The following is a 12,593-nucleotide window of genomic DNA, read 5'->3' on the forward strand; positions in this document are numbered from 1 at the left end:
GAAATCATAACTATTTTCATAACAATGCTAAGATGTCATTTGTCCTTTATACAGTGAAATTTCCAGATGCACTTGATATATGATATCCCAAAAGACTGAATGCAGAAGCAAATATGAGACACTCAGCTATATTCTTCTAATTAAAGTGACATTAAGGAAATTTGCAAAAAATCTAAATCTGCAAAAGATCTAGAACAATACCATTGTTCTCCCTATTTTTCTGAAAAAATGTATTTATTTTTCATTTAAAATGTTATATTTATTAACATCCAGTGAGCTAATTATTTTTTAATGACTTAATAAATGCTTTTTTAAAATTTATGGGTTAATTTCCAATACAATAAATATTGATTCATATAACCCACATAGACTATTTGGGGTTCTCAATAATGTTAAAGAGTGTCAAGACATCTTCCATCCAAGAAGTTTATGTACAACTGATTTAAATAACCAATGAGGTTTTCTAAAGGACATCAACCACAAGATAGCTTTTTAATTGCCAAAGAGCTAGTAAAATTCACTTCAGAAAAATATAATTAGTCCCAACTATAATTATTTCTCTCTGAAAAGCAGTAAACTAGTCTATAGAACAAACTGTTATTCAAAATGTGAAGTTATTATAGGGGAAAACCATAAGAAAATCAGTACTACATTCAGGCACTATACAGAACTTCCAATCTTGTTATATGTTTGCAATGTCTTAAAATTCCATAAACCTGGAAGTCTGTTAAAAGTTCTATAGCCAGGTAGTGGTTAAGTGCGCGCTCTCCGCTTCAGGGGCCCGAGGGTTCACAGGTTCGGAGCCCAGGTGCGCACTGATGCACCGCTTGTCAAGCCATGCTGTGGCAGCTTCCCATATAAAGTAGAGGAAGCTGGGTGTGGATGTTAGCCCAGGGCCAGTCTTCCTCAGCAAAAAGAGGAGGATTGGCATCAGATGTTAGCTCAGGGCTGATCTTCCTCACAAAAAAAAAAAAAAAAAGAAAGACAAAAAAGTTCTGTAGCCAGCATATTTGCTGCTGCTGTTTGGGTAGAAATGACCTTCTGAGGAATACAGTGTGAAAGACTGAGAAGGCCTGTCCTGGACACTATGGCACACATTTGTCTGGTGATGAGTAACATTCATCCTTCACTTTCAGTGATACACTGATTACAAGATTAGAAGGTTGGAAGCAAAGTGACAGGAGCAAACTTGCGGTTCATTCAGCTTTTTAACAAATAAAAAGGAACTGAGAGCAGTATTCAAAACCTTGCCTCTGAAAGGTGTGAATGGCCCAATGTCAAGGCAATGCCAGCTTTTACTTTACTAGTTTGTGCTAAAGCTCTGAAATTTCAGTTTTATCACAGGCCTTGGCCTGTTTTTTTTCACTTCTATATCCCCAGCATCTAGAAGAGCATTAAACCATCCTCTTTATATTCTCTATGTGCTCCCTGGGAGTGCAGCAATGCCCAACGCTTTTGCTATCACTATTCACTTATGACTTTGTATGACCTTCAGAGAAGACTGAACGTAGATGTGCTATGAGCACAGACATCATACACCTGCCTCTCAATATAAGCAGACCTAAACTTATATCTTTCTCCTCAAATTTATACTGCTCTCAAATATGTATCATCTACCCAATAACTTAGGAAAGTTTTTAGACTTGTCCCTTTCCCAGCTCATTCTCCACTACATCTAATTTGAATTATAAACTGGACATTTTACCTCTTTAACATTGTTCACATCCTTCCTCACCTTGTTATTCTTACTGCTCACTGCCCTAGCTCACAGTCTCTTTCTTACTAGCTTGTTAAAATCAGAGCTCATCAGTCCCTCCTGTCTCCTTTCTTATATGTTGGGTTTTTTTTTTCTTTTTTGCTCTTGTTACTAGAAGAATTTTGAACAATTCTTCATATTCCCTCTCATACTTTTAAGTCGACATCTACACTTTTTATGGTAAGTTTAAATAGTTGCAAAAGATGTGATTTCTAGTATATTTTAACTATTAACATTGTTTATGCAAAAAAATTTATATCATTCTTTTAAGTGGATTTAATGGACTTTAAATACCACAGTGATTTGATACCTACCTGTTTCCAGATAAAAGGTACATTATCAAGTTTTGTTTCTCCTTGAATCATTTTTCTATTCCACTTTACCCAAAGAATGTTAGTGCAATGCAATGTATTTTATGTTGGAGAACTTTTATTCCTTACCCCCTCAACTTTTATGAAAGATTTTTATATATTGAGATTAATTTTTTAAATTTTTTGAGACTACAAAATTCTAAGAGATAAATACACACATACACTAAACATACAAACACACATCTGTATGTATATGTATATATTCTGGATAGAGTTATATAATTACTAGTAGTACATAAATAATAAACAGCATGAATATATAGTATTTTCAAAGGTCTCTTTGTTTAGTATCCCTAAGGTTTCTATAACCCAGGACAATGTACCACATTAAAATTCAGGAAAGGTGGAGAGTATACCTTTGTTCAGTAAAGTAGGCAAGGGCCGTTGTGAATGGGAAGGTAGGATGTTGAACTTGACTGACTCCTTAGGAACACATGCATCTCAAGCAGAAGACTTTGGGAAAGAATTCATATAGAAGGAGAGGAGCTGGAATTTGAGCCCTTTAAGCTATCTGTGTCCACGGACCCTTAGGAAAGTCTTTGCATTCTCCTGGGTTCCGTGGGGACCAATTTGGAGACTACTATCACAAATCAGATAAGACCACTCTCCCTGCTTAATTTTTCAGTATTTCTCATGGCAAATGGATGGGCTGCTCTTGAATTCTGCTTGATCTGCCTCCACTAATATTGTTTTTTTCATCTTCTTCCATTTCTCTGTTTTCATCCCATTCATATTCATATCAACCTAATTGATAACTGCAATGCTGTTCTACCCGTCCACGCCTTTGCACACCTTTCCTTACTGGCCTAATCACAGCCATTTTGTAGAACTGAAATGAGGATTACTGATGGTAGATGGAAAGCTGCTTTCTGTAGTTGTTAAATGGGGGCAATTATAATTTTCTAATACAATTATTATACAATAAAACAAGAGTTAAAAATCCTCCTTCAACTTTTGAGAGGATAAATGACACAATCATCAACACTATTCTTCAAACATGTTGAAAACTCACAAGGAATTCAAGCAGTCGGGGCTAAGAGATAAGCAAAAAGCTCGTCCAATAATCAAATGACACAAATAAAAAGTGATAATCAATATTCTGTTACAACCAGTGCATGTAAATATGTGTGTAGTATACAGAATTCTAATACGGCCCCTGAGATTCCCACCCATTGGTGTGCACTCTGTATAATCCCCTCCCCTTGAGTGTGAGTGGAAAGATGATGGGAGAGCCACTCCTGTGATTAACTTAATGTTGTACAACAAAAGTGAAGAGATTTTGCAGATGTAATTAAAGTCTCTAATCAGTTGATTTTAAGTTAATTAAAGGGACATTACCCTACGTGTGCCTGACCTAATCAGGAGAGCTCTTTAAAAGAGGGTGTAGAGGTCAGGGGCTCAAAGTAGCAGAAAGCTATCCTGTTGGCCTTGAAGAAGTAAACTGCCATATCGTGGAGAGGGTCATGTGGTAGGAAACATCAAGTAGTTTCTAGGAGCTGAGGACTCCAGCATTACATCCATAAGAAACTGAATTCTGCCAATAACCAGTGAACTTGGGATGAGACACTGAGTCTTAGATGAGATAGTAAGTCTAGTGGGCACCTAGATCACAGCCTTGTGAGATCCTAAGCAGAGAACCCACCTGAGTAAAGCCTGGACTCCTGACCCACAGAAACTATGAGACAATAAATGTGTGTTATTCTAAGCCACTAAGTTTTTGGTAACGTGTCATGCAGCAGTAGAAAACTATTACATGATTGAAACCAACACCAAATTTCTTGGTTTTGCATTATAGACTTTAAGATATACATAAGCCAAAATATTTGGAAAAATATTCATAAAGCATTATTTCTCATGCTTTCCAGAATGCCAGAATGTCAACTTTGTTTCATTCATTTTAATAAAACTGTAGTCTCTAGACATAATTTTACAAACTAAAAGCTGTCCTGTGATGAAATATTTCTAAAATATTCCCAAAGCTCTAAAGATTATTTTAATCTTAACTGTATAGGTTTGGCTCACAAATTCTACCACTATTTTCTTGGAATTAACATCCTATAAACACCACTCTCTGTTTAACAAAGCCATCAGAATTATTGCATGTTAGGTGCATATTAAGCCAACTCCTCTTTGGATAGAAAAGAAAAAGAAATCTATGTAATAGTTAGGAAGTGCCATATTCATTCTATTTCTTTCCTCTCCCAATGTCCTATAAAAATAGCCAAAGATTGGTTGGGAACTGAAGAGGAGGGCAACACTTGGATATTTTTTTGGTGTGTGCATGCCCGTTAAAGGGTGAATGTGCCGGTGAATGTGTATGTGAGTGTGTGTGTGTGTTTGTGTGTGTGTGTGTTATTTATACTGGTCTTATTCCAGAGATGATTTATAATAGTACCTAAAACACAAAAAATGGAAGGGAAACAGTTGGTTTATTGTACTTAAATGATCTAGAATGATGGAAAGATTAACAAGATTTAAAAAGTCAATAAGTGGAATTAATCTATACAGAGAAACACTGTCATAGGAGTCATCTTTTATTTTAAAGGACCAAACAGATGACTCAATTTCCTTGGAACATTGTGTTCACATTGAGAGCCTTCCAGAACCTGCAGTTATTTCACATATGCCAGGCACATCCCCTCTCTGTGGGCTTTATTTGAGTGGTCCAAAACATTTCCTTTATTAGCAAGTCTAAGTGGAGAGAGATTTACCCTGGCAGTATCATAGTGTGGATAATACTGAATTTGAATACTTGTTCAAAGGAATATCCTTATCATGCTGTTCTAGGAAAATACACAAATACTTATCCATACCCTCATAATTGTATATTTATCATTCTGGGTGCTAGTGCCTGATCTTATGTAGATAATTTGTCTTTTTATAGCTCTCTCTATATACAAATCTTTATGCTATCAAACCAATTTATAACAGTATTACACTTTACTAAATGTTTGCAATTCTATTGGTCTTAAAACATTTTAGGATCCAGTTGAAAAAATAAGACCTGTACTCAGAGAAATAAAGGCATACCTATACTTCATTATTATTTAGTATTATTTCAGAGAAGAGTAAAAATGTGTGTTAACTATGGAAGAGAGGACCAAGTATACAGATTTAAAGGGATACCACAAAGCAAGTGAGAAAAGACACTTTTTATTATAAATTGAAGACAGTTGGGTAAAGGCCAATATATAGAAAAAGACTATAGGACTGCCAAAAGACAGGTTGAAATAGAGTGCAGGCTGCGTACAAGGACAGCCGGTGGGGGGGGACCAGCTACTAGAGATTAAAGACACCTATTAGAAGCATCTATTAGATTTATTATTCTTCATTGCATTCACTAGAAGAGGTTCACAGTCAGTTGACATCTCACGTTATGTCTGGTGAGGAAAAGTAGAGAAAGGATACAGGATTGGAAGGTAAGAATCTAAGGTCCTAGCTTTTATGGCTCTGACAACGTTACAATACTGCACATATTCCCTGATCTTTTTCTCCCTCTGTAGATTTTTTCTTTCTTGACAGCATGAAAATGTTTAGGCCTTTAACATAAGTATAAATATTTTGTGTGTATGTGTGCACTTGCATATTTATCTCTTTCAAAATGATGGCTCTCTGAAAATTCAAAAGATTGGGTAGGATTATGTAACACATTCTTAAAATATTAAAACCCACACACATTAAAGCATCAAGTAAAATAGCTGTTAACCTGTTTCACTAATAATCGCCTGCTTAGATCCAGTCTGTGAGAGGAAAAGGAAGCAATAAATTTGACCCTAACTTACCGCACATTTTAATTGCACAGTACTCCCAGGGGGTGTCAGGGTCAAGAGTATAGCACCATGGCCTCGGCTTGCCATCAGGATTGCGGCAATAATTATCATCAAAGCCCTTGTCAGAATATCTGCAAACCACACCAAGAAAAGTGTCACGTAAATCTGCCTGGAAACACCACCCAGCCCTCAACTCACAAAATAATTTTCGACTTAGCTTGGATACTACTAGCTGGGGAAAAAAGAATTTTTCTATGCTTTGCTTTACGAGGACTGCTAGTCAGTGACTATTAAATCTATTAACTTACATAGTTTACTAAGTATAGAGTACCATCCCTTTTGCTACTAAGTTAGGTCCATTTGGTACCTGTCCATCAGTTGAGGTCCCAAACTGAATCCCTTTGTCACAAAGCCCAATTAAGGATAGATTACATAAACATGACCTCAAGCAGAATGCTCATTAAGAAAACAGGTCCTTTTCTAGGCCAGGCTTAAAGTTCAAACTGAAAGTTAGATTTCAATAACTCTGTTACTAATGATAGCTCAATTTTGGAAATAGAGCCTTACTAGGTCATGCCCTCACCTCCAGCAGAGCAAGAGACAAACTCCATCATATCCCTTTCTCTATACCCTCCTCCCTCTAAATTAACAGAGTCCTGAATTGGTAACTTGATTTTAATTGCTACCATATCCCTTCAGCTCTCACTTAAAAGACAAGAGATGCACTTAAAAATATATCAGAGTTTTAATTTCATTTAAAAGAACAACAAAAACCAAAAAGTTAGAGAAAGAAGAAAGAAAAAACTCCTTTCAGCAATTAACAAAAAAAGGTGAGGATAGAGTTTACTCTATAATTATTTGCATTTTTATTCTTTATAACAAAAATAAGGGAATTCATTTTTTCTTTTTTCAACTAAAAGTTTCATGTGAAATGAATGGGTCAAAGTAGACATTTTGCTTTTGTAGCTATTTAAGCTCAAAACCTAATTCTGGGAGAAAAGTAGACTTCATTGTCTGACTTCTCCAGATTGGCAATTTCAAAATACACCAGAATAAAACAGGGAAAGAATTGTTTGCTTCATCTTTCATTCCTTTTCTACGAGCATGACCTGTGTCACATATGTGACCCCACTTTACCTAAGTCACTGAAGATGTGGCTTTAGAAGGAGATTGGCTTGTATTTAGCAATAATGCCTCCTCCCACAGCTTGGGCCTGTGAAAGTGGTCACTATCGAATGGGCCTCTGTCTTTTTTCTGCTATGGAAGAGAAAGAGGAAGCTTCTGTTAGTGCTTCCCTTCTGCACCCCATTGATGCTCCTGTGTTCAGGACCATCCTGATTTCAGGGACTCTTAACCTAGTCAGCCAAGGCCAGCTGAAGGTGTAGCTAGCATTCTCATATACTTCATCACAAATCCCTTTTCCCCAAGACTATCCAAAAAACATCATATGAAGAGAATTTCCATGGCAGTTTGTCATGCAGCAAATAACAGTTTGTAAAAAGAATCATTGGATGCATGAGTTGGTGGTATTTTACCTTTCTGGCAAGAATTTGTGTCGGTGTGGCGTCTGATGATCCCAGCGCTGACAAATCTTGCCTGATTCTGTATGATCCATGGGACCTCGATAACTTTCCCCATTGCAGGTCATGCATTCAACTAATAAAATTAAAGTATGGCATGTTAATTGCTTCTGACAGCAAAGTCAAGACCACCACTGTGCCATTTAAAGAACAGTAAATCACCTGTTTAGCAAAGAGATTTTTAGAAAAGCTTACAACCATTTTAACTTTAAATTAGGGCCTAATGTCCATAAACAGTGGCATAAAACACTCCCTACAGAACTCTTCATATAGTTTAAATGGGAATTTCTGGTTAGTGTCATACAGATTTATCATACAGCCAGAATGCTGCCTTTCTAATTTTTTAATAAATGTCCAAAAGGTACCTAGAAACTGCAAATATAAGATAGACCCTTGGGGATCTTCTCTTTGTTGGTCTAAAATGCAAAGAATCTCAGTATCTATACTGACAGCACAATAGTGCTCTTCTCTCCACTTATCCTCCAAATACATACACAGGAAATACACAATTTAAAATGAGTACACTTCATACTCCTACGGTTAATGCCAAAATCAGAACCAGATAGATTTGAGAGACCAGCTTCAGATAGAAATCTGGCATTGTGGCACTATTCAAAGAACATGGATATTTTAAAAGAAGAAATCATGCCTCCTTTCTGTTAGTGAACATCCATGTCAAATAACTAGGCAGGCTTACATTCCTATCTAGCTTAGGATAGAGGGTGACCTGCTATTGAACTCCTTGTATTCATTGTTTTTAAAATGTATAAGGTGATCTAATTATGCAGGATCTTACTGATGACTCTGTGAAGTTAACTAATAATTCTCTTCTGGCTGGCCTCTTATGACACAGAGAACTCTGAATCACATCAACTAGCTGAAAATGGGGCTTCTCAAATGGACAGGTTGATTTGTAGCACAGCAGGAATCCTGTGGAATAAATCATTGCTTGGTTTTCCTACAAATCCGGCTAACTTCCCCAAACACATCATTTGTATCTTGTGATTACGGATCATCTAACTTTAGCTGAAGTGGGGAAAAGATATCAATGTTTGTTTTATCCACCAAGATATAGCCTAATGACTATTTGTAATATTTTGGGATATAACATTAGAATCATCACTTTTGAACCTTTGATTTTTATAATCTAATAGGATATTAACTATTAATTTCCCCAAACATGAAACCATTTGGCTTGATTCATCTACTTCTTTTCATGTAGGTTAATCTGTGAACTAAGACAAGGGACCAATTCAGCTTCCTCTCATTTGATACTGAGATTCCCTAGACAACGGCCAGTAAGCACCTGAGCTATAAATGAGACGGGTCCAAGAGTGTATTGATAAAGGTGCTCTGGTTGGCCAAGGTCATTTCCACACTGAAATGCTTGACATAGGTTATGCATTATCACATTTCAGCTTTCCATTTGAATGGGGTATAGACTTATTTAGCTCTCTTTTAAAAAAGAATGCAAGGTTTGATATCTTCACAGAAAATGATGTGGCATTTATCACTGTTTCTTGCTCCTTTATTTTGAATGAAAAAGTAGAATAGAATACTATGGTCAAACGTAAGAGATAAGTATCCACATGTACAATTTCTAACCTTGTACAGTACTCAGGAATTAGAATATACCTATTTTGTCTCCGTCAGCAAATGCAGTTTATGAGTATATCCCTTTCTAATGAGATTAAATAAATTTATTTCCTATGAAGCTGTACTATGGGTATTATTATAAAACATTGTTCCCGGACTTCAGGATTTTTAATTTTCTTAAGGAAAAACCGCTACACAAATGAAACAGGTAATTCTATTAGATGACTACCTTCCAGAATGAGTGTGTTAGATCAGTACTTCTCCAAACTTGAATAAGCATAAAAGTCACTTTGAGATCTTGTTAAAGGGCAAGTTCTGATTCAGTAAATCAGAGCTGGGGCATTAATAACAAGCTCCCAGGAGGTGCTTATGCTTCTGATCCTTAGACCTCACATTGAGTAGCAAGTTTGTAGATAATTTGTTCTATTCTAAAAATGGCTTTTTTGAAGAGAATGGATTTCACTGGGACCTTGAAGAATGGATGAGATTTGGATAAACTACAAAGGGGAAAAATAACATAAAATGGTACAGACACATGAATTAGTATGCTATGTTTATAGTAAAGTGAAGAGAGAGTTATGGATGCAGGTGCAGACCTAATGAGATTTAAAAAAAATAATACAAGTTAACAAGAATAGTGTTAGATTTTGGAAGGCAATAAAAGTTGTTGTTGGGGTGGGAATTAAACATATCTTGTGATAGGACTGAGATGCTAAATATATTATAGTTACATGATCTTTGATTATTCAATACTTTTAACATATAAGAAATCATTTGATCCTTGCAGTGAGGAAAACACGGTTCACAAAAGTTTTAAAGGACTTACCTAAAAGAGAAAATGTCATATCTGTGCCTGGAACACAGGTCTCTGACCCACAGTCCAGTGTTCTTTCCATTCTCTTAATTGCCTTTTTGTCCTACATACGTTAAATTATTTCCTACACATTCTAACTGGTCATCCTTAAGATAAACTGATAAATTTAGAAAGTCAATCTCCCTGCCTTTTTCAACATTGTCCACATTACCCTCTGCCTTCTTGTTTACAAGAGTAGGTTGCCCTCCTGTTGGATCCTCAGTTATTGAAGGATGGGGAAAAGGAGGCCACGACAAAAGCAACTAGATTGGCCATCTTATCCAAGGCTGAAAAGTTTGTTGTTTTACCATTGCATCAGACCATCAGGTTAATCATAAAAGTTACCTCAAGAAAGCCAAATTGTGAACTCATATTCACTTTTCAAACTTCCAGAATTCTAAGAATCTTCTAAGTTTTCCCAGCTCAAAATCAAGCAGTACAGGTGGAACCCAGGTCCACCTACTCAAGAAATCGGGTGAAAGCATGATCTATATAACAGCGCAAAAGGGTGAGGATTGCAACTCCTGCTCTATTTCCTTTGGGATCTCTCTACTGTTGCCAGTACATTATTACTTAACCATTCCAGCAAGTTCTAGCCTTTAAAAATAAAGAGCAAAATACTGTTCCAGATCACATAAACTAAACTAAATAAATGTTTCTATTTAAACATAGAATTTTTTTTCTGAATATAGTTCTGGCTTAAAAGATAGTAGAAAACTACAAAAACTACACATGAATTGTAATATAAGTAGGATTAATTTAAAATCTTTCTCATCATACTAACCAATTGAACCACAAAATCATCGTGTTCCATTTTTCACAATTGTAAAGCCACAAGTGATCTGTTTACAGACTAAAACAGCTACTTTGAAAGCATCTCTCAGACAAATCTGTGCTGGTGATTACTTCAGCAAACTGAGTGTTTGAAATATGAATAGTCTCACAAATGCACACTTATAAAGAATAGTTTTATTTAAATCTTTGTTTTTAGACGTCTTTCTCCACACAGAATATAGAATTACATATATAAAGTCATGGCAGTATTATTTTGGACTTTAAGTGCAAAGTATTAAAAAATAATGATTATGTCTTAATAAAATGTGTTTACTTGAATATTTGACAATCATTAAATAAGACATCTGTTCCAACAACTAGCGATCACTTTATTTTAAATCCCAAGTAAATGCTAAAGCCAGAAATTGAATTTAACATACCTCAGTTTTCCTTGAACTAAACGTTAATGGTAATAGTTTCTTTACATAATTTTGTAAGGTTCTAAATGTGATATTCTAAACGTGATGCGATTTTCTTTTGGAATATTTAATATATTTCAAAGTTTTAAATTATAAGAAAATATTAATCATGGGATATGAGATATATTTCTTACATGAACCAAAATTTCAGATGTTTACTTAGCCAAGACTTTAATATAGTTACAAAAATTTCAAAAAATATATACTGTTCTACATGTCTTTTTCAAAAAAACAGTCCAAAGTTTGACCACAGGTATTTTTCTGGTTTAATTTTAAATATACAAAATAATTTGATCATTACTACTTCATCCATAATGATGTAAACTTTGGAAGTTGCTATTTAATAAATTAATATCTTTGGATAAAAATGGCTCACTCATTATACCATTTAAGCATTCTGGATTTTGAGGTTTCTCCCTCTTATATGTATTTTAATATAAATTTACATCATATCTACATTATTTTGTATATTTTGTATTATTCATTTTATAAATAGTGTTGTTTTTTTCTATTAATGTATTGACAATGCTTCTTATTTTAGGTCTTCTTCATTAAAACCCCACTAAAACATTGTTCATTTTAGCATGAATTCAAATATCACAGCTCAATTCACACTCTCTGAAATATGTTTAGCCCATAGGGCACGTGTTGGTTCACTTCGTTCACAGGAGGGTCATTCTATACTGTCAGACCTCTAATTGTTCCCACAAAAAGCATATCTGCAACCTTTACTGCCACAGTGCCAATAGCATCACGTGCCATTAATACTAATGAGCAATGCCCTTTTCTAAGGGAGGTGCAATGACCTCAAATTATTAAAGGATATTAGAGACATATATTCTAATGAGGTAAGGATATGTGGAAATAGGATTTTTCCGACTACTTCTTTTCTAGAACATTTAATTTACATTGCATATTGGTCTAGATCTATGCCAACGTATTTTGATTTGTATTCTTCTTATAAAGCAGGGGTTGAAAAATCACATTCCCACACGGAGTAGGCAGGTACCATAAATGTTAAGCTGTCTAAAGTTTGACCAAGTTACCTTCCCTTGAAAACACCTTCCCAGGTCAAACAAAACCAATAAACAAATCTCCTTGCCAATGACTTTCAACCTAAGAAAACTGTCATAGTGGAGAGTTCCCAAAAAGTAGGAATTTTTCTTCCACGTGTAAATTTAAGACAAATATTAATTACAGACTTATTCATACAAAACAGACTTGTTCATAATGTTATCACAGATCAGTTTATTATTTTTAAAAGAAAAGAAAACAATGAAGAAGTTATAGTGAACAGAATATGATATAGAATGGAAAGTAAGAATTTACAAACAGAGATGGAACCAGCTTTAGCACATGGAGCCAAGAATTTTAAATTAACTAACAACAGAACACAAATTCACCTTCTCTGTGA

The 12,593-nt window shown here is 35.1% G+C and overlaps 1 protein-coding gene across 1 annotated transcript in view; it reads right to left on the bottom strand.

The window, feature by feature from the left end:
- The window catches only part of HGF (hepatocyte growth factor), a 74,772-nt gene that overhangs the window by 42,400 nt on the left and 19,779 nt on the right, over positions 1–12,593 (bottom strand). The window contains exons 7-8 of the mRNA XM_058524514.1: positions 7,433–7,553; positions 5,910–6,028 (exon numbers count right to left, since the gene is read on the bottom strand). Of these exons, the coding sequence (XP_058380497.1) occupies positions 5,910–6,028; positions 7,433–7,553 (240 nt within the window). The remainder of the gene's footprint in view (positions 1–5,909; positions 6,029–7,432; positions 7,554–12,593) is intronic.

The sequence above is a fragment of the Diceros bicornis genome, chromosome 3, assembly GCF_020826845.1.
Source record: "Diceros bicornis minor isolate mBicDic1 chromosome 3, mDicBic1.mat.cur, whole genome shotgun sequence".
NCBI lineage: Eukaryota > Metazoa > Chordata > Mammalia > Perissodactyla > Rhinocerotidae > Diceros > Diceros bicornis.